The following is a 20707-nucleotide window of genomic DNA, read 5'->3' as shown; positions in this document are numbered from 1 at the left end:
CTGCTTCACCTCACTTCTGTCTCATTTCCTTACCTTCTTTGATCCCTCTTTGTCTCTTCTAGAGGCCAAAGTCCTTTCTCAAATACAGAGATTATGGGAATAGCATCTATTTATGTTAGCTCTAAATTTAGCCCTTGCTCATCACAAGTCACTCTACTTTCTTTCCCATCTTTCTTGAAATGAGCTGTTTTCCTGCTCTCGTGGAGAGCATGTGACCTCATTCTCCTCATGGTCTCTGTTCTGCTACTACTCTTCCTCAAAGCAGGCCTTCCAGTCCCAGGGGTGGGGCTTCAGCCTTTTTTCTGATTCATCCTCCACTGGTTTTCATCCTCTCCATGCCATTGGAACAGCCTCACCAGAGAAACCAGTGACTTTTCTTTGGTGGAGGTAAGGGTGTCATCTTAATAATGAGTCTCCCTTATATCTCTGTCCACTTTTGCACAGTGTGTTGCCACTTCTTTTCTTTTTTGGGCTCCTTCCAATGATCTTTTCCAGACTTTAATGTCCCAAGTGATCCTCTAAGCAACATTGGTGGATGCAATTTTAACTGCATTCACACATTCTGCCTGTGGTCCCCACCACCCTGTCCTTTCTTCACCCTGCACAGTCAGATAACTCCAGCTGATCCTGTGGTCTCTGTTATCATATCTGGGCCCTCTTACATTGTCTCAAGATGAGCTAAGCAAGCAAAAATAAGTCTCTTCTTCCCCCCTGCCCAAACTTATCCCTCTTGGCCATTTTAGTGCATGACCACTTTATTATAAAATGACTAGATACGGGAACTTGCCTTTCATATTGTGATTGTAATGCTGGAATTATTCCAGAGCTGAACCCAAAGAATTGAGCTGAGCACTGGCACTATACCTCTGGGAAGTCAGGCTTGAATGAAAGGGGACCCTGAGTTCTGGCAGCTGTATTCTAACACAGGGTGAAAAGCACCAGTGAGTGACCTCCAGTACTAACCTGACCAGCTACTGAAAACAGAAGCCTGTTTGTTTTGCTTTTGTTTTCAGATGGCCAATAAGAACAGACAAGCAATGGCACCATTGTCTGTAATAAATGTGTTTTCACCCAGAGGAAAACTCAGGCGTGCAGTAAACAATCAAACTACAGATTAAATAATAATCAATCACAGAAAGACCACAGAGATGCTCAAAAGGGTCTGATGTACAGAGGAAGGTTAAAAGATCAAAATATGAGCTCAGCGAATAAGACAGCTAGAAGGGGGGTAGGGTTATTTTTTAGGCTGAAATGTAAAAATGCATCTGGACATTTGTTTGGTAGGTCTAATAAAAGATATTGGATTTGCCCAAAGAACCTCGTCTGCCCATAGGCCAGCATGGCTACAACCAATACCTCTGGTCATTTGTGGCCAGTAAAGATCTTCTGATGCTTGTTTGCAGTCTCAGTGTTGCAGCAAGGCTCTCTGGCTTAGATAATTATATTGAATGCGACCCAGCATCAAGGCCACAGGAACAACCCCTACAGCCAACACCGGGTGCAATGCTCCAAAGCAGCCAGGGAGTGCCTACACGAGGCAAGGAGGGTGCAGTCCTGTATTTAGAAAAACCTTAACTTGGGGTCTGTTTAGGTCAAAGGGAATAATCATACCAGAGTGGCAGCAGGCTTCCTCTTAGTAGCAGTATGGATTACCTCTCCTAAAAGAAAGGCAGATTGCTTCAGCCCAGCAGCTGGGGTATCTGCTTGGGTAAGTGAACTTGAACTGCTGCACTCGTCACTTCCTGCCTCTGTTGGAAGTGGTGTGGGCAGTCACACCAGCAGTGTGTTTTTGGAATTAGCTCCACTTTACAATGCCTGGGGTAATTCAGAGCTTGGAGCTACTGTTTCAGGTTGGCTACAGATTCAAGAAGACTTATACTGAGGTCACATTGCCAAGATTTTTCATGTGAGCTAGGACTTTTCTATTCTTACAAGGATCTGTTGGTATAGCTATACTTACCTTGGCAGTCACTCCTTGGGGAATCGCAACTTATATCAGGTCTAAGCTGTTTTTGCCTGCATAACTCTGTCAAGTGTGTGAGATTTTTTTTCTTTTTTATAGTTTCATAGTTTCTAGGGTCAGAAGGGACCTGAGCAGATCATTTAGTCTGACCCCCTGCCATGGCAGGAAAGAGTACTGGGGTCAAACAACCCCAGCAAGGTGTGCATCTAACCTCCTCTTAAACACCCCCAGGGTAGGAGCCTGCACCACTTCTCTTGGAAGTTGGTTCCAGACCCTAGCCGCCCTGACCGTGAAGTAGCACCTCCTGATATCTAACCTAAACCTACCCTCTGCCAGCTTGTGACCATTATTCCCGGTCACTCCTGGCGGTGCTTGAGGGAACAGGGACTCCCCCAATGCCTGCTGGTCCCCCCTGACTAGTTTATAACAGGCCACAAGATCCCCCCTCAGCCTTCTCTTTTGGAGGCTGAACAGGTTCATAGTCATCATAACAAACATACTTAAATTGACAACACTTTTTAAGTATGTGTAAACTAAGCCAGAAATGTAAATGATTTAATGAAAACTGAGATTCTCAGGTAAACACATAATTACAGGAACTGCAGCCCAAGGCATGGCTTTTCATACACATTCAACTATATTTTATTAGTAGATCAGCTTTTTGCATTGAAGTCAATAAGTGAGTTCTGTCTGAATGTGGAACACAGGATTTCCCACTGACTGCACTATTGGTGCTAGTGTTTGTCAAGTGCTTTTGCTTTAAAGGTTCTTTATAGAAATGCAAGACCATTTTTATTAACTGCCTATAATAATAGGGTCTCTATGATATGCTCAAAGTGCTTTTTACAAGCATTTACTGTCTGAAGGGGGGAGAGGGGTCAATACCAGAAAGGATAAAGAATTCTATTTGTATGATAAATGAAGTATAAATGAAAGACTACCTAAAAGTAATGACTGGGATATAATTATCTCAAGGAAAAATTCTAATAGTCAAGTCTACTAGCTTATGAAATTGGTTTTCAATAGAAGTTCCTTAGATACCATCACTTGAGCCTGTAATCAAAAGCTTAGTCTTGCACACAGGCGAGGGAAGACCAAGATGACCTACAGTTGTAGATATCCTCCAACACCATCAACTATAGTTCTATGATTTAATAGAGATTTGAAAATGCTCACACTTACAGAAGTACATTCTTGTTAAGTAGAAATGTCAGAGGATTAAAGTGCTTGTAAACAACAAAACTGTCTACCAATCTGTCTCAACTAGACCTTGGTGCCCCAGGAATAAAGAATTTACAATGCAGTAGCTGTATTCCTCATTGTCTGGAGCATGGTACTTGAAGAATAACAGGAAAACTGGCATGTTTTATCTGAGTGCAGGTAATGACACAGCTATTCGGCTGAAAAATGCAATGAAATTTTTATCAGACAGATAAGTGTGAACTAGTGAACAATGCTTGCAAGCTTACAGGCTTTTCATCACTTGCTACTGTACTTCACTCAGCAAGCTGCCATTTGGCATCACCTTGATGATAAAATAGCCCATCCCACTCCCATGCTTCTGCTGAAAACAGTTGTTTGATTGGTGTAGGCAAGAGAACTTATGTTCAAGAGCAGGTGTAAGAAAACTTGGCTGACCTTTCCATGGGTGGATCCAGGATTTTATAAAGTGGGGTGTGGAAGAGCAATGGATGCTGGAGGGGTTACTGCACCACCATGCTCAGCCTCCCCCGACCTTGGGGTGGGGAGACCTGGGATCTGCCCCTGGGTCAGCTGGGGATAGTGACAGTGGAGGGGGAAATGGGAGGGGAGGGTAGATGCTGCTGGGCATGGAAAGGGAAAGGGAAGAAGTACAGAGAGTGGTGTAGGGAAGAAGTGGGAGGCCTCTTACCTGATTATGGGACTTTTAGTTCCCAATTGCTGCTCCCATGATGTGATCTAAAAGGGGGGGTGCCACTGTGCCCCTCTTTGGATCCACCCCTGGACCCTTCTACAGCATTTGCACAACGGGCTTGGAGGAGAGCAGTCTGCTTCCCACTAGATTTCCACTCAGTCTGTCTAAATGGCCTTGATAGCTTGTCTAAGTGCTTCTTTTTTTTTAAGCTGGAAGTGCTCATGGGCCAACAATAGTCTGAGAAATTGAATGCACCTACAACTCCAAAGACAGAAACAAAAAAAACCCAATGAACATACACACCCCCACCCTGCAGCAACACAACACACACCTTTGGAATGTGATTGCAGGGCTCCAGTTTTACTGAAAAGGATATATGGTTAGAATAACACTATTTTGCATATCTTTGATCAGGTGACATTAATAGAACCCCATTGTGTCAATCCTCCAAAATGGATTGTTAACAAAACTATGGTTAGCACCATCAGATTTCAGGCCCCTATCGGATGGGATGTAGAGACTGTGCACAATCCACACAATGGAATAAGGGAGGAAATGAGAAAAAGAAAAGAATGCTGTATCCAAAGAAGGAATCATATTAGGTAAGAGAAGAAAGGAGACAGATTAGGTAAGAGAATGGCTGTAACTGACCTAGCTGTCATTTTAAGACTCAGGGTCCACAGTCCTGCTAATGCAAAAGCTGGCTTGGGCTAGTTGTCAATTGCAGGTGGGCAAGGGTGCTATTTTGCATCTGAAAGATAACACCTCCAGCAACAGAGGCATTAAATTAGAACTAATTAATAACAAAGAAGCGAAAGTGGGTGGGGTGTAGTAGAGAGAAAGCATGTTTCCAGGAAGGCAGAGGACTGGAAAACAGCATTCTGATTTTTCTGACTCTATTTGGGAATTCCCCGCCCTTCAGTGGGAGTTGGATCATTTAAGAGCTTCAGTCTCCCGCCCTCTATTTGCTTTGAAACACACCAGCTCTGTTGTCACCTGTGAACTTTCCCAAAATCAATTCAACACAAACAGGTTCAACCTTAATCCTTTTTTGGGAAATGCACGGTTGATACTAACTGTAATATTATTGCCAGCACAGAAACGACAGGCACCCAGTCTGCCAGAGCAGAGACAAGGGGCATTGCTCGCACTACCAGGGCATTGCTCACACTACCAGTGTCTGCTGCTAGGCTTTCAGCAGAAGGGAAAGGGGAGAAAGAGAGAGAGAGAGAGTGTGTGTGTGTGTGTTCGCACACATGCAGCTGCACTGTAGACACACTGTAGCATTGACAATCTGGAAGTGGGCTACAAGCCAGAACTAAAAGAAACAGCCCCACACTTATTTAGTCTTTTTAATTAACATTTGTCAAATCTGGAGAGGAGCCCAGGCTGTGAAATATGGATGCTTATTCCAAAGGGTCTGAGGCTAGGGATGTTTGCAGGCAGAAGTTTGGTTCAGGGCTGTCTCTATTTACATGATTGATATACTGTAGAGAGCTCCTAATTACTCTCTCTTCCCCTCTTCCATTGTCATGGGCAGGTGCCTTTCTCAGAGGTGATACAGTAACCTAGTGTTAGAGCTGGGAAGACTCAGAAAAAGTGACAATTTTAAAATGAATTTTTTGCAAGTTCCCTTGTTTCCAGGGGGAGAAAAAAGCAAACAACCTGTGCAGCCAGCAGGAAAGCGTAGGAGAGCTTTGACCAAACATGGGAGCTGTTTGCAACTCTTCTTTAGGGATTTTGTGAAATTGTCTGAACTTGCGGCTTCTTGCATAATCCCCTATATTTAGGCTGAGGTAATTCAAGCTCTCAATCAGTAAAACCTGAGCAACCTTAGCAATAAGGCCTTACGTACAAAACTAGAATAGCTCCTCTGGGGTAACACAGACCAGACGCTGGCCTTGTAGCATGGGAACTTTTACGTGCAAACACTGCATGTATTCCCCAGAAATAGGTGACATCCAGCCTTTGGGTCTAGAAGGTGGTTTCAGCAAGAATGGTGGACACAACTTTAACATTCCTTTCTTTCCTGTTTGGAAAAACGTCATCATACCTGTGTGGCTCCCAGAGACATGCTGAAGGGACTACTGATGCTTAATGCTCAGTCAGGCCAGCAATGGGAGCAAGTCCAAGTCTTAATGTAGCATTTACACTCACATTTTAGCCTGGAAGGGAGAGTGCATCCAACTGTACCAGAGAAACTGTATACCAATTGACTTCAGATACTGAGTTAGTTATTTGATAGGGCCCAGAGTAGCTTCTGAGCAACAGAAAGAACCTCAGGAGAAATACTGGCTTGGGCAGCATCAGCTGCTCCACAGTTGTTTTATTCATGGTCATCGGGCACTACCAGTTGGGCCTTTGCTATTTCTAGGAGAGGGCAACAGAAGGAACTAGCTTGCAGCAGTGCTTATTACCACAAGGGCAAGGATTTTGGCTCTCCTACCTCAGCATACAGGATGGGGTAAGGATTTTGGCTCTCCTACCTCAGCATACAGGATGGGGTCTCCTTGCATCTCCTCCCTGCTGTCATGCATTGCTGTGGGGCTGGCCGGAGCCTGCACCTCTTTGTGGCATCTAGGATACTGCTCATTCTAATTAAACCTTGCCTATGCTCTGTGCTATTTTAGAAAGACAGAGTTGATAAAGGACTTAGAAGGAGGCAGTTGCATCAAGTGCAAAATATTAGTATTATGAATGGTATTTCTGCTTCCCTCCTCTGCAGTTATAAAGCAGGCTTTGGAACAGGGGAAGCTGGGGACAACCTCTGCAATCTCAGGGAACATTTCAGTATTTGAGGGTAGGCAAAAAACCCCCCAAAACACTGTATCATTCATAAAATTAAGAAAGATACTGCACTTCTGGTGTTGGATATAGCACTGCTTATGGACAGGTAAATTAACACTGCCTCTGTTTCCTGCACTGAACTAGCAGTAGAATAAAGGGCATGGGTAAGTGCCTTTTTGCAGAGCAGGCTTTCAGGCTACTGGAGGCAGGTCCCGTTGCTACCCTCCTGCTTTCAGAGGTGTGGTGGCTGTTTGTTCGCTCAAGGAGAATGCTTAAATTGATCTTGCTCCTCTTCAGTGAGCTCCATGCATCATTGAGGAATAATTGGGAATTTTCCATGCAGATAGAGAACATAACACAATCTTTAGGATTCATTATGACATCTAATTTCTGTTTTTGAAAGAAAATCTGTATTTGCTAGTTTGTTACTTTAAGGATACTACCTTGGCCCAAACTAAGAGATACTACCTGCTAACCGCGTTGTTGAGCTTTGCTTGTGGTGTTCACCCAGCACATCCACCTGCATAGGAGAAATTATTCAAGCACAGGAACCTTGTTTCATGTGAGGGAAGGTTTTTGACATAAATATTTGTTTGCAAATACAAGTTGGTTACTGTTGGCACAAGAGAGAATCAAAAGGGAGGGAGGTCTTTCCACAAACAGCATTTTATGCAATATAGCATTCTGATCCAAAGGATGCTGAAATAGTCTGTAGAAGGGGACTAGTTTATTCACCACTGAAATAAAATCACTTTTGAGATACATATGCAGTAGCAGCACTGCATAACAGTGGATTCAGAAGGGAACATGAATAATAACTTTTCTAAATTAAGCTGCAAGTGGGAGGATTTAGGTAGGCAACAATAGAGGTTGGAGATTGATTTCCAATGTGATTCATTGGATTTTTGTGCAGCTGTTTGCACAGGTAAATTATAATACTTAGCATTTATACAGGGCTCTTCACTCATAAAAATACTCTGCAAAAGCGCTTATTATCCAAATCTTTCCACAAGGGAAAACTAAGGTACAGCAGATTCAAGCAGCCTGACTAAAGTCAGTGGCGTTAGAATGTATTTATGATGATCTAGGAAACAACAATATGTTTTAAGGAAAAGTGTTCGTGAATTTGGGTGATTGCATCTCAGAAGAATATGATCAGACCTGCTGAAGTGACTAATTCAGATACAGCTGCTCAGCACAGGTCTAGGGTTACTGAAATCTTGCGGAAACCTCGTGCAGATTTCCTTTTGCACTTGCAAAATGTGCAATGAGAAGATTAAGTGTGCTTAAGACCTATGTGCATGAGGACTCAGTCAAAAGGGGGTTGTACATGCCTGCACACATTCACACACACTCTCACACACATACAAAAATGTGCAGCCAAGCTACCCCAAGGGCACTCCAGGACTGTCCCAGGCTTGTCCTTGGTGCTTCTTTCACTTCAAACACTATTAGCTACATATTATTGCACAGACATGTTAGCCACAGTTGTGATCACGCACTGACGGAAATATGCTTGTAGATGTATCTATTAAGAATACCATTCTTACCAAGACATTTAAGTCACAGATTGAATTCATAGCTTCACAATGGCATTGGTAGAACATTCAACTCCCAACCATCTAAGAATTCACGTTCAAACTAATCAATTCAGAGCCCCAAGAGTGTGACTCATTAAGCACACATTCAAAATCTCACAGAAATATCACATCATTCTTGACTTAAGAAGAACTCAGGTAGAGAAGGTTCTTTGGGTAAATGTGGCATCTTTTATTAGACCAACTAAATAGTTGGAAAAATGTTTTTTGCAAGCTTTTGGGCGCAAAAACCCTTCTTTAGCCATAGGGAGATTATGCTGTTGTTTTGTGTTCTCCTGCATGGAAGCCAACACACAAAATTCAGGTTTGTGAAAAGGCAAATGCATGGCAGTGAGGATCAGTGGCCATAGAAGACAATGTGTGAGACAGGTAGGTGGGGGTGGGGGAGAAGGGGGAATGTTGACCTGGTACTAGAATGTAGTTGGTAAAATGTAGAGAGGTTACCTGCAGTTATGGGATGGCAGGCAGGTTATAGTGTACTATAAAATCGATGTCTATATTTAGTCCATGCTTTTTTGTACCCAGTAGATTGATGAAATGAAGTTCATAGGCTTGCCTGTGAAAGGTGTTTTGTAAATTCCCTTTGAGGATTAGAACTGAGAGATCAGAGAGAGAGTGGTTGTCTTGTGAGAAATGTGCACCCTCACGTAATTGGGTATTTTTGTCTTTGACAGATTTTTAGCGTGAGCTCATTCTGGTATGTAGTTGTTTTTTGGTTTCTCCTACATATTTTCCATCAGGGTATGCCCTGGATGAGATACATGACATTTCTAGAAGTGAAAGTGTAACATCCAGGAATGCTGACAGTTCTGTTGTGGGGTGTAGTAACTGTGGGAGTGCTGGAGATAGCTGGCAGGTTTTACATTTCTTGTCCCAGCATGATCTGGATCCATTCGGTATGGTCTGGGCCATAAGAAGTTTGCTTCTGGTGATGAGATTGGCGTGGTTCGGTACTTGTTTAAAGGCTAGGATGAGTGGCTCTGGGAAGATCTCTTTAAGAACTGGGTCTTTTTCTAATATGGGTTGTAACTGTTTGATGATTTTCCATTTAGATTCCAGGGCAGGATGGTATGTCATAACTAGGGATCCTGGTTTTCCCTGGTAAAAAAAATAGCAAATTCTGATAAAATCCCATAAATCTGTCATTAAAATGAAAGGTCCCTCACTCCCCCCACAGTCCCCTGGCCCTACTCATGCCCCTCCCTCCCCCCTCCAGCTTCCCCAGCTCTGTTGGTGCCCCTTGCCCCCTACCCACAGCCCCCTGCTGGAGGGGGTCCCTAGCTGCCACGGCTACAGGGCCAGAGACCCAGGTCCATTGCCCCCAACAGGAGACAGTGGCTGCTGTAGCGGAGCAAAGCCTGGCTCTCCACCCTGCTGCATGCCTGCTGTGGGCTGGGACAGAGTCAGGTGGTCAGCTTCCCACCGCTGCACACTCTGGGGTGGGGGGGGAGGGCAGGAAGGACCTGTGACCCCTAGATCAGTGCACAGGGTGGGGCGGGCTGCCTGCTGCTTGGGCTCCTGCCCTGCTGACCTCCCCTGGAATCTCCACGGCCCAGCAGGTACGACCCAGCATTTCAGGGCACAGAGGGGCTGCGCAGAAAAGCTGTTTACTGTTGTGATCTTTGCACTGCCCTGCTGTTGCATCCCCTGCACACATTGTGCCCCACTGCTGCCACGTGCACAGAGGACACATTGCCAAGGCAGCATGGATCTTGCAGCAGCAAGCAGCTTTCCTGCGTGACCCTGCTTTGCCCTGCAGCACTGAGTTGCATGAGCCAGGCTGCAGAGGCCCCAGGGAAGGAGCCTGAGCCTGCAGCGGGAAGCCTGCCCCACCCCATGCACAAATCTGGGGGGCATAGGTCCCCTCTGGGCTGAGAATGCACACCGAGAAGCAGGGAGCTGGCCCCACCACCCCATCCTGTTCCCCACCAGGGCCCCAAGCCCCAGATATGCCTTGGCTGCGTGGCAGCCTCAGCCCTGGCCCTGCCCAACTCCCTCCCTATGGGGGCCTCAATCCCCTTCCCCCCCCACTTACCTGCAGGAGCTGCTCTCCAGGCTGCCTGGCGCCCATGTGCATACACGTGCACACTTCAGCTCCCTCCCAGCTCCCTGCAGGCTGGAACTATGCCAGCCTGCAAGGCACTTGCTGAAAAATTGCAAAATCTGCGGGTCTCCCCGCTAAAATGAAAAATCTCCATTTTCCTCTGGCAAAGTGGGGAATCCATGTTTTTTGCCATTGTTCCGTGGGAAACGGAAATCCCTGGCCATAACCAATAGTGTGCGATTCATGGGGATTTTTTTGTACTGCAGCGATTCTTCACATGGTATTTAGGTGGTTCTTTCAAAAGTGTGATCTATCTCTCTAGTTAAATCTGACCAGCAGAGACTCCCTATGCCTGAAGAAAAGTGACTGGGCCCAAAAGCTTGTCAAAAACTTTTTTCCCACTACTCAGTTGGTCTAATAAAAGATATCACATCTTCTCAAAGAACCTTGCCTGCCTATGTTCTTAGACCAACATAACTAGAACCAAAAACCCAGCACCTGTCTCTCTGGAGGAGTGTCCTTATTAAGTGAAAGCCCTTTTGAGATTTGTGAGGTGACAATTGCGGGTGTTCTCCTCAGTGAAAATTCAATTGTATTGGAGGAGTTGGCTGTATGTTACAGCTTTCTTGGTGTGTTTAGGGTGATTGCCGGTTCTGTACAGATATGTATTTTGGTCTGTGGGTTTCTTGTATATGACGGTTTGTATTTTACGATTCTTTGTATTTGTCCCAGGGGTACGAACACAGGCAAACAAGGAGCCCTGCCTGCGGGGGAATCTGGGACAGTGGTAACCCAACCCTGGAGAGAAAACCCTGAAAGGAAGACCTGCTTACCTGTTTCAGGATGCCGAACACAAAACGAGCCATGCCAGGAACAAAGACCCACGCAGTTCATCAGCTGCACTTATCTGCAGCTGGAGCCAGCATGGGCGTGTGACGTCAGTGGGGAATGCTGCCCAGTGGGACAGATAAAAGCTGCACCAAGAGTGAGCCGGGGGAATTCTAGAGGCAGCGGAGGCAGCAAAAATTTCCCATGCCGGTTGCAGCTGCACTGGCAGGCGAATGAAGGTCTGGTGAAGGGGGAGATGCTGGAGGCAGCGGAGGCTGCGAAGACTCCCCACACGGGCTGTGGACAGCACCAGGGCATAAAAGTGGAGCGGGCTTGAGGAAGAGCTGAAGAGGACCTCGGCAGGGGTGAAAGCCCAGAGCCATGCAGCAGTGCATACTGAGGCACAGGCTAGGGCTGAAGCGTAGAGGAGCTGGTTAGCCCAACGATCCCTCCCTTTTCTTTTTTTTTTTAATCCTAGTTGAACAGTGCCTTTTCCTTTCTTTTCTTCTCCTCCTTATTGCTTACTTCTTCATTTCCTTTTGGTGAAGGTTGTTATATAGAGTTCCTCCTTTTGTTTGTTTGTTTGTTGTTGGTTGTCCATGAGCCTGCAGCAGCGAGAGACAGGCAGTATTCCTAAGATGACAGCGGCGCACCAAGCCGCCAAGCAACCATCAAGCCTCTGGAGAGAGGTACACTGGTGAGTTGGGTATCCAGTCACCCAAAGTCCAACCCAGAAGAGTAAGACAGATGACTCAAAAAAAAAAAAAAAGGTGCAAAGATCAGGAATTGAGGTAACTGGAAGGCAAGCTGCATAACATCAAGAGGCTTGTCTCAAGGGCTGGTGCATGGACGGGGTTTAGGGGAAGTGGAGCCCTGTATATATGTGCCAGGAGGCGTGACCACTCCCGAGGGACCCTCAACAGGGGACCCCACCACTGAAGATCCATCCGAAGTCGTAGCAGGTGAGTTTTGGGATCCTCCCCAAGGTAATCGAAGGCTCCTTCAGAAGGCGCACCAAGCCTCAATGCGTCCAACATCTGGCGCACACACCAGAGCAGCATGGGAGTGGATATTCAAATCAAGACGGGCACAGTATTGATCATAGTGTCTAAAAAGGAAATGTTGGTGCTGGAGCATTCAAGAGAATCTGATGGAGGAGAGATGTTTACTGAATTTGTGATGGAGATCAATCAGAGATTGCAGGGTTTTGGTCCAAATGATGATGTCATCTATATATCTTAAATATAGCAAGGATTTGATGGTGCAGTTCTTGAGGAATTCTTCTTTCAGGTGGCACATAAAAAGGTTAGCATATTGTGGGGGCATTTTGGTGCCCATAGCCATGCCCATAGTCTGGAGGAAGTGTTGGTTATTGAAAATGAAGTTGTAATATGAAGTGGATGAAATGTATAAGTTCAGTAGTATCTTTAGACCTGTACTCTGAGTTGTAGTCTTGCTCTTGTAGATACGTAAGGAAGGCTTGGATGCCATCCTGGTGTGGGATGTTGCTATATAAGCTAGTAACATCCACAGTGGCTAGCAGGGTGTTGCTGGGAAGGTGGTCTACGTTGTTAAGTTTTCATAAAACGTCTGTGGTCTTGGACAAAACTCGCTCTTTCAGTGACAAGAGGTTTTAGGATGGATTTGATGAAACCTGGTATTTCCTCAGTGAGGTTGGATATTGTAGGTCTGCCTGGGTTCCCTTGTTTGTAGATTTTAGTGAGCATGTAAAAAGTCCCTGAGTTGGGTAGTGGGGACATCAAATTCTGTAGTTTTTCTTGTAGTTCAGATGAAAACTATTTGATGGTGGTTTTGAATTTTAAGGTGAAAAGGGGAGTTCAACCTTAAGTAGAACTCAGCACTTTTCATCTGTACATCCCAAAGCACTTTACAGAGGTGCCTAAGTTTTGTTGTCACAGATGGAAAACTGATGTGCAAAGAAGTTACAGAGTAATATAAGGTCATGTGGCAGGTCCATAAGACTGGCAATCCACTACACCAGTGATTCTCAACCGGGGGCTATAGCACCCTGGAGTGCCGTGAGATCCTTTTAAGGATGCGGGTTGCCACACAATATTAGCACTGGTAGGTATGCAAACACCTACACATGCTCTGCAAGATAAAACTAAGGATTTCAAATAAGAATCCATAATGTAAACAATTATGACCTTTTGTGGTGTTTCTGAGCTATCTGCAACAGAAGAATTGCTCCGTTAATTTTCCACAGTAAAAAAACAAGTGACAGCTAAAAGATGGCATTTTTGAGGGGGCTTTAAGTCTAAAAATTTTGAGGATCACCACACTAGACCATATCGCTGTGCTTATGAAAATAAGGGAAGAACATGTCTTGCTAGAGTCATAATCCTAACTAATCGATGCCTTGCAAAGGACCTGTATTTTGACTTGCAACAGCCCGGCTAACCTTCTCAAAGGAGACTATCAATCATGCTCAGTGATGTCAAAGAGGGAGGTTATTTTGCTCAGTACATAAACGCCAACTGGAAAATAGAAAGGGGTGGGGGAGAGGGCAAACAACTTACTTTAACTTGTAACCAGACCCAGATTTGACCCAGGCCTTTAGAAAGGGTAATGCATTATTCCAATGTCAGCAATTAAATACTTATGTTAAAAATATGTAAATGGAAAAGCAGACATATTTAATTCCTTTCAAGCCCTTTACAAGTAATTTTCTTTCAATACTAGAGAATATCTAATCAGGGTTTGAAGATTATAGGTTGTGTCAATAAAATTCTATGGAGGACTTTTCCATTACTTAACATATTAAAACAGAGTGGAAGAGACAAGTTTGTTAATGAGACTTCATTAGCGTATTTATAAAAGATCTTTAATAAGTTTGAAAGTCTTTGAGTCACAGAATCCAATACAGCTCCATTTATAGAACCTAAAGTGCTATGTATGCATCTGTAATATCCTGCAGTGTAGCAATATTGCAGAAAAATTACAGAAACTTTTATTTGCCTAAAATACAAGTCAGTTCCTTGCAACTTTAATAGGCACCTATTGTGGTTTCTGGAATCATAGTGGCATGCATATCTCTAGTCATATTTGATTTCTCCTTCAGCTTTGATTGGAGCAATGTATGTTCCACCACACCAATCCGTATGTCCATCTGAACTGTTTCTTGCTTCAGTTTTGTTAAGGCTTGTTTAATTTTTACTAAAGGAGCTGTTAAAAAAATAAGACAGATAAACAGTTCATTTCTCTATCAATCTAATAGGTTAAGCATTTATTTTCCTGATATTTCACTCTCTGTGGTAATGGGAGAGCTGAATGAACAAAAGAATGTTATACTTTAGAGACACGACTTTACTGATAACATTTTTAACAGGCAAGCCTTTTCAAAAATAGAAATAGGTGGTGACAATTTTGCTGCCTTCCTGACATCTTGGATCTGATGATATGTATAAAAATAAAAAACATTTTCCAATCTCTTACATTTTGCACAGCAATAATTCTCAGCCCTCTTGCTGAGAACGGCTCTGATGAAGAGCCCCTTAAGCAGGTGGATGGATATAAGGGGTCTGGGACTTAGGCAATGTTTATGTACCTTCTTCCCTTCCACCTCTGGCTAGGTGGGCTCACCCTTCACCCCTCCCCTCCTTGTGTTGCATGATATATGGGCTAGCAGGGAGTAGATTTCATGTTCCAAGTAGTTCTGCACTCTGGAACTTGTCCTATGCACTGCCAGTGCTGCAGGGTGACAGAGGTGGTGTGAGGTTAGGAGGCTGCCTCTGCCTGATAAAACAAGCCTCTACAGGATTTGATTCTCATAAGCAATAGATATCACAAGTGGTTTACTCTAGTTATGCATTAGTCAGTCAATAAAGTGGCAGTCTCTACATTTATAATCCTATTATGGAATTTGTTTCTATATCTGCACCATTATTCCTTTTTCCTTTGAACAGAACATGTTTATCAGGCAAAAAGCACAATACACTCCAAGGCAGTGAGAGGCTGATACCTACAGGATATTTAGATTTAATTTAAAACAAAGGTGATATAAACACAAGTTTTAAAATGAACATTTCCACCAGCTAGGGACCCCATCTCAAGCATTCTGCTTACTCCCAAGGACAGTCCAGTTATAATAAGTGTTTTCAGGCTCTAGCTTCAAATCATTTTTAATTAGTTAATTATTCAAACTAGAATGCATACAGATCATTTCTGATTCTATGCCTACCTTTCCAAGAAGTGCAGAAGTTTAAAATCAATAGGATTTGGGGCTCCTAAATGCAACAGTCACTTTTGAAATTAGAGTGCACACTCCTAAATCACTTTGGCTCCTATCCTTCATTCCACTAATCCTTCATCCTTCACTATCCCACATTGCACTGATCCTTCATTCCTATATTTTTCCTTGATCTGGGTTCAACTGTGCACACTTGATTTCTTAGTGAAAGGGAGCCCCACTGAGGAAGGCACGTACTTACCTCCATCAGTCATGCTGCTTCCCTTCTCCTCCATCTCCTGCTTCACTTTCTCTAGCACTTCAGTAATCTTTGAGTAGACAAAATGATTTTAAATTAAATGCTTTCTGAACTTCAATTTTTAAATTTCCACCCTGAATAATTTGCATTAGTTTTACAAAAATGACTAATTGTACTAAGTTCTGTAAATACAGAAATGCAATTTTTCAATATCCAACTACTCTTACAAACTGGATTTTTAATATGTTTTAAAAAAACAGAAGCACAAATTGTGTTGCATAAGAAATATGTTGACACTGTAATGCTGTTATTGTTTTGAAGAGTTGTACAACTTATGAAATCATAAATAACAAAGTGATGCTGGCCAATAATGGATGGAGGACAAGAGCAGCCATCTTCCAAAGATGAATTTATGGAGTGACATAGGCAATTCCATTACAAAAGACTAAATGTCTTGTGAGCTACAAAATGGTTCACTAGGTGACAGTGGTTCCTACAAACACCAGGTGAGTACCAGAATGAAAATGTGAACAAGAGCTGCCAGTCAATTTTCCTGGGATATGTGTCTGTAGAAGAGGAAAACCACTAAACCACATGAACTATCTTTTATGTCTAAGGAGAAAATATAGCTTTATTTTCAGCATTCATACAGAAAGTCAAGGTTTGATCATAGCCATTTGAAAGCAAATCTATACTAACATTAAATGCATGTAGATTCCCTTTAGATATTGATGACTCTGAAACTCATGCTAAGCTCCGGCATACTCACAAAAGTTAAAATAGAGAATACTGATGCTAACAGCATATTGCAGGAAGATGCAAGTTCATGGCTAAGCCATCTGAGAAAAAATAATAATAATAATAATGAGGTATCTCTTCATCTTATCTTGCTACATTAAGAATGATTTCAGGCAGACTCCTGGTTGTCTGGTGTGTAACCATATGAAATGTCTATCCTTGATTAATTAGTATGGTAAATATTTCTTTTAAGATTAACTCGTGTTTATGTGCAGGAAGAGACATTCCCCATATGTGATAGATGTCTCCTCCTGATTTAGTATGCTTTCCTGGCTGTTAATCAGTTTCTTGATAGGTTCCAAACTGGATAACCTCTTGTTACTGAAGAAGGTAACTCATTCAAATTAGACATTTATGATAACCAGTGATAAGCAGGTTAATTAACAGGATTTTCCCGTCAATTACTGCTTGGGACTCTCTTGATTTACACAACCAAAAAAAAGCTTTGAAGATGCTAAGCTAAGGGTATAAAAAGGCAGTAAAGCAGCAAACAGCGCACGCACTTCAGAAATAAGAAATCTCTCTCATACCAGTTGCTGATGTGCCTGACTTACTCGAGAAGTTGAAGAGAAACAGACTGCCTCTTCGTCACCTGTTTGGTGAGAAACCATCACCTTATAGCTAATTACTGGACTTCGATCTGGTTTGGGCTCACTTGACTTGATTTTGAATACTTGTCATAAATAAAGTCTTTCTGTCGCTCATCGAATGAAGTGTTGTGTCAATCCATAGGCTAGTCCAGAATCCTAGGTTTTTATTTGCTAACAGATATGTACCAGTACAGCTAAGATCAGAATCTGGCTCAATATCCACCCACTCTGTCATATATGTTTCTTTACTAATCATCCACTAATTATAAAAGCACAAAAACATTACAATGACTTCAGATTTGTAAAGTGTTCCAATTTTCAGAAATTAGTTCTGCTTTTAGGAGAAGTAAAAAGAAACTCATTTTCTGGATTTCAAGCACAATGTTAAATATAATTGTACAATTAAATTTTTTCTAAAACAGGAACAGCTCTATGGAAGCTGCTCACTTGAAAAGACAAATTTGTATCAGACTATTCCAATTACATTTCTGTGATAAAAAGGGAATGTGTGTATAACCCATTTAAAGGCAGAAATCTTAAATGTTGTGCTTGTGCTATCTAACACATTGCTGTTGTGTACTTAGCCTAGCCAGTACAGCTGGGCTGAAAATGGCTTTTCTACCTTTCCATTCTGTTAAGAACCTTGTTCTGTCCTTGACCAAGATGAAAGTCATAATACTTAAAATTTTAATGGAGTGTAAATTCTGGTGTGAAAAATGTTGAAACAAAAAAGTCAAAAAGTTGAAGTCAAACATCTTATTTCAAAGCAGTGCTTCTGATGAACTAAAATGTTCAGGGACAACACCATATGATCTTTTTGTAGGAAAATGTTTGGATTATCTCTGATAAATAACAACTTTTAAGCAAAAATAAATAGTGAAGGACGTTGTGAGATTTCCAGCTTTAAAGCACTTCTAAAATTTTCCTAGGTTAATCCTCAAATAAGGCTTTGAGACAGGCAATAATGTTGTGGTACTGTTTTTATATATAGATGGGGGAAATTAAGACAGGGGTAAGTAGCTTGCTCAAGCTGATAGATGAAACCTACAGCGGAACTTGGGTTGTTTTATGCCTACCTTCAAGAATCATCAGTCCTGGGGTCACACCATGGGTTCTAAAAATATTAGCTTGAACTTGTGCTATGTAAAAATGGGCTGGGTTTATAAAATGGTACATGTGACAGCTTGGGGTATCTGCCTTCCCCTTTTCTGTCAGTGCTCCCTGGCCTCCTCTGCCTCCTGCCTCTCATCTGCCATGACCTGATGTTAACATATATAGGTTTAAAAGGAGACTGGCTCCAGAGACTGGGTCAGCCTCTACTTTGATGCTGTAGAGCCTATAACTGTGGCCTCCTGCTGCCCCCATAGCAATGCCTATGTCTCGCAGATGACCCTCAATTGCCCCTTATAGGGGATCTCTCAGTCCCAAATAGACACTGGGTCCCTCAAGCCTCAAACCCTTGTCTGGGCTTCAGCCTTCTTTAACTGGCTCAGCCCCCTCAGTCCAGGTCCACTGTCCCAGACTTTGGGTTCCTGGGCCCCAGTCCTACACCCCTCTGACCCAAGCTGGTCTCACAAGCACAGAGTACCCCTGATACCCTGCTCTGTGGCCTCCAGACCTCCCTTACAGCAGTAGGCCAGTCTTCTGGTCTTAAACACATAAAAGAAAACCAGAAAACAAAGGGTTGTATCTCACCAACAAGCCCCTTGGGGCCATAACAAATGGTACCATCATAAGGAGCTGCCTTGATTCCCACCAGCCCCCGAGCACCTCCTTTTCACTATCAGTCAACTCTGTCTTCCACTCCTTCGCTTGTTGCCTGCAGGGACGAACTGCCAGCCCCAACTCAGAGAATGGGCTTACACATAGGCAAACCGGGCCCCTTGCTGCCCCTGAAGACAGGCTCAGGTGTTCCTGCTCAGCCTAACAAACTGCTTGGCTTTTCTTGACCTGCAGTCCTCCCCAGCTTGCAGTCTCAGGCCTTGAGTCTCTGGTGGGGCTGGTACTGCAGCATCTGCCCCTGAAAGCTACGAAAGTCTGGCTCTCCTGGAGACCCTGCTCTTTTCTCCTACTCCTTCTGTGGATGTAGTTACCAGGGTTGGGGTTCCCTGTTACAGTAAACAAAGAGGGTGACTGTCTGAGCATAGTGGACTATTTTCAAATAATGTATGGAAGATCTACATGACTCTGAGAATTAAGACCAGAAACAAAATACATGAAAATATACTGTACCTCAGAAAGAATTCTAGTCCTTTCGGTTACCCCTCCACTTCCCTGCTGGTATTTCTCCTTGGCCTAGAAAAGCAGAAAAGAAGCCAACATACAGCTTAGAGAATGTGCTTGTTTAGGTTCTAATACCAGGAAGTCCAACCCAAGAAAAAAGTCCCAATTCAGGCTACCACTGCTTCATAGATCAGAAATCACACAAAAATCTTGAAGCATCTTAATTAACCACAGCTATATGAAGGAAGCTAGTATCATTCGTCACTTGCAGGTGAAAGCAGGAAAATACCCAATTGCTTACCACGGCACCTGGGGTATAGAGGGAGGGGGGAGTTGTCAGAACTAGAATGGAACACAAGAGTCCCGGCCCCAAGGCCTGTGGCTCTTATATACTTTATTATACAATTAGAAAATGAAAACTGCTGTTTTCTAAAGGTGAATATAAGGCAAAGTGCTGGTATTTTGTCACTCCATTCACAGAACAGTTTTCAAATTAGTTTGAAAAGCTATTTTACTTAAAAATATTCTATTTGAAACAGTAATCACAGTCTTTAATTGCCTGAAAAACAGGGAAAAATCAAAAGAGATCCTCATTGTGTTAGCAATAAGCACCGTCATCAAGTCCATCAAACAGAGTTTACCTGTGAAATGAGGTGCATAGAAATGGTCCAGGTTACATACCAAATAGGAATATTTCTTTCTGGGTTTAAAAATAAGCAAGCAAGTAGAAAATTTTCATGCACACAGGCCAGATGAATGTCGTGGGACTGATTCACTCCCCTCCTCTCCCTAATTCAGTGGCTGCTCCAGCTGTCTGGGATCCACTCTGTGTGTGGCTCAGATCCCAAAGCAGAGTGAATAGGCACCACTTGAGACACAGTCCAGGCAAGCTGCACACAGCAGCTGCCTTGGCCAGACTGGACTGCATACAGTCCACCATGGCAGCTCTGGGACTGTGCCACATGTGTTGCCTGCTCCAGCCAATCTGGGACCAGCTGGAGTGGGTCCCGCATACAGTGCAGTCCAGCCAGGGTGGCCCCTGCACGCAGCGCTGATGCTGCTCCAGCCAGACTACACCATATCATAGAATCATAGAAAATTAGGGTTGGAAAGGACCTTGGGAGGTCATCTAATGCAACCTCCTACTCAAAGCCTCAACTAGATCATCACCACCAAAGCTTCGTCTAGCCAGGTCTTGAAAACTTCCAAGGATGGAGATTCCACCACCTCTTTGGGTAATCTGTTCCAGTGTTTTACTGCCCTCCAGTGAGAAAATTCTTCCTAATATCTAACCTAAATGTCCCTTGCTGCAACTTGAGACCATTGCTCCTTGTTCTGTCATCTGCCCCCACTGAGAACAGTCTAGCACCATCCTTTCTTGAACGCCCCCCTTCAGGTAATTAAAGGTGCTATTAAATCCCCTCTGTCTTCTCTTCTCCGGACTAAATAAGCTCAGTTCCTTCAGCCTCTTAACCCTTTGGAATCTGTACCACATGCAGCACAGATCCCAAACTAGTTAGCACAGGCGCTGGAT

The 20707-nt window shown here is 43.5% G+C and overlaps 1 protein-coding gene across 1 annotated transcript in view; it reads right to left on the bottom strand.

Annotated features, from left to right (window-relative positions):
* Window positions 1-13937: 13937 nt before the first annotated feature.
* IFT57 (intraflagellar transport 57) overlaps window positions 13938-20707 on the bottom strand; it is a 27180-nt gene continuing 20410 nt past the window's right edge. The window contains exons 9-11 of the mRNA XM_019528614.1: window positions 19183-19245; window positions 15566-15632; window positions 13938-14300 (exon numbers count right to left, since the gene is read on the bottom strand). Of these exons, the coding sequence (XP_019384159.1) occupies window positions 14122-14300; window positions 15566-15632; window positions 19183-19245 (309 nt within the window). The 3' untranslated portion in view covers window positions 13938-14121. The remainder of the gene's footprint in view (window positions 14301-15565; window positions 15633-19182; window positions 19246-20707) is intronic.

Source organism: Crocodylus porosus, unplaced genomic scaffold (assembly GCF_001723895.1).
Source record: "Crocodylus porosus isolate Cpor-Errol unplaced genomic scaffold, CroPor_comp1, whole genome shotgun sequence".
Taxonomy (NCBI): Eukaryota; Metazoa; Chordata; order Crocodylia; family Crocodylidae; genus Crocodylus; species Crocodylus porosus.
The sequence above is the reverse complement of the archived record's forward strand: the minus strand, read 5'-3'. Positions and strand labels throughout refer to the sequence as shown.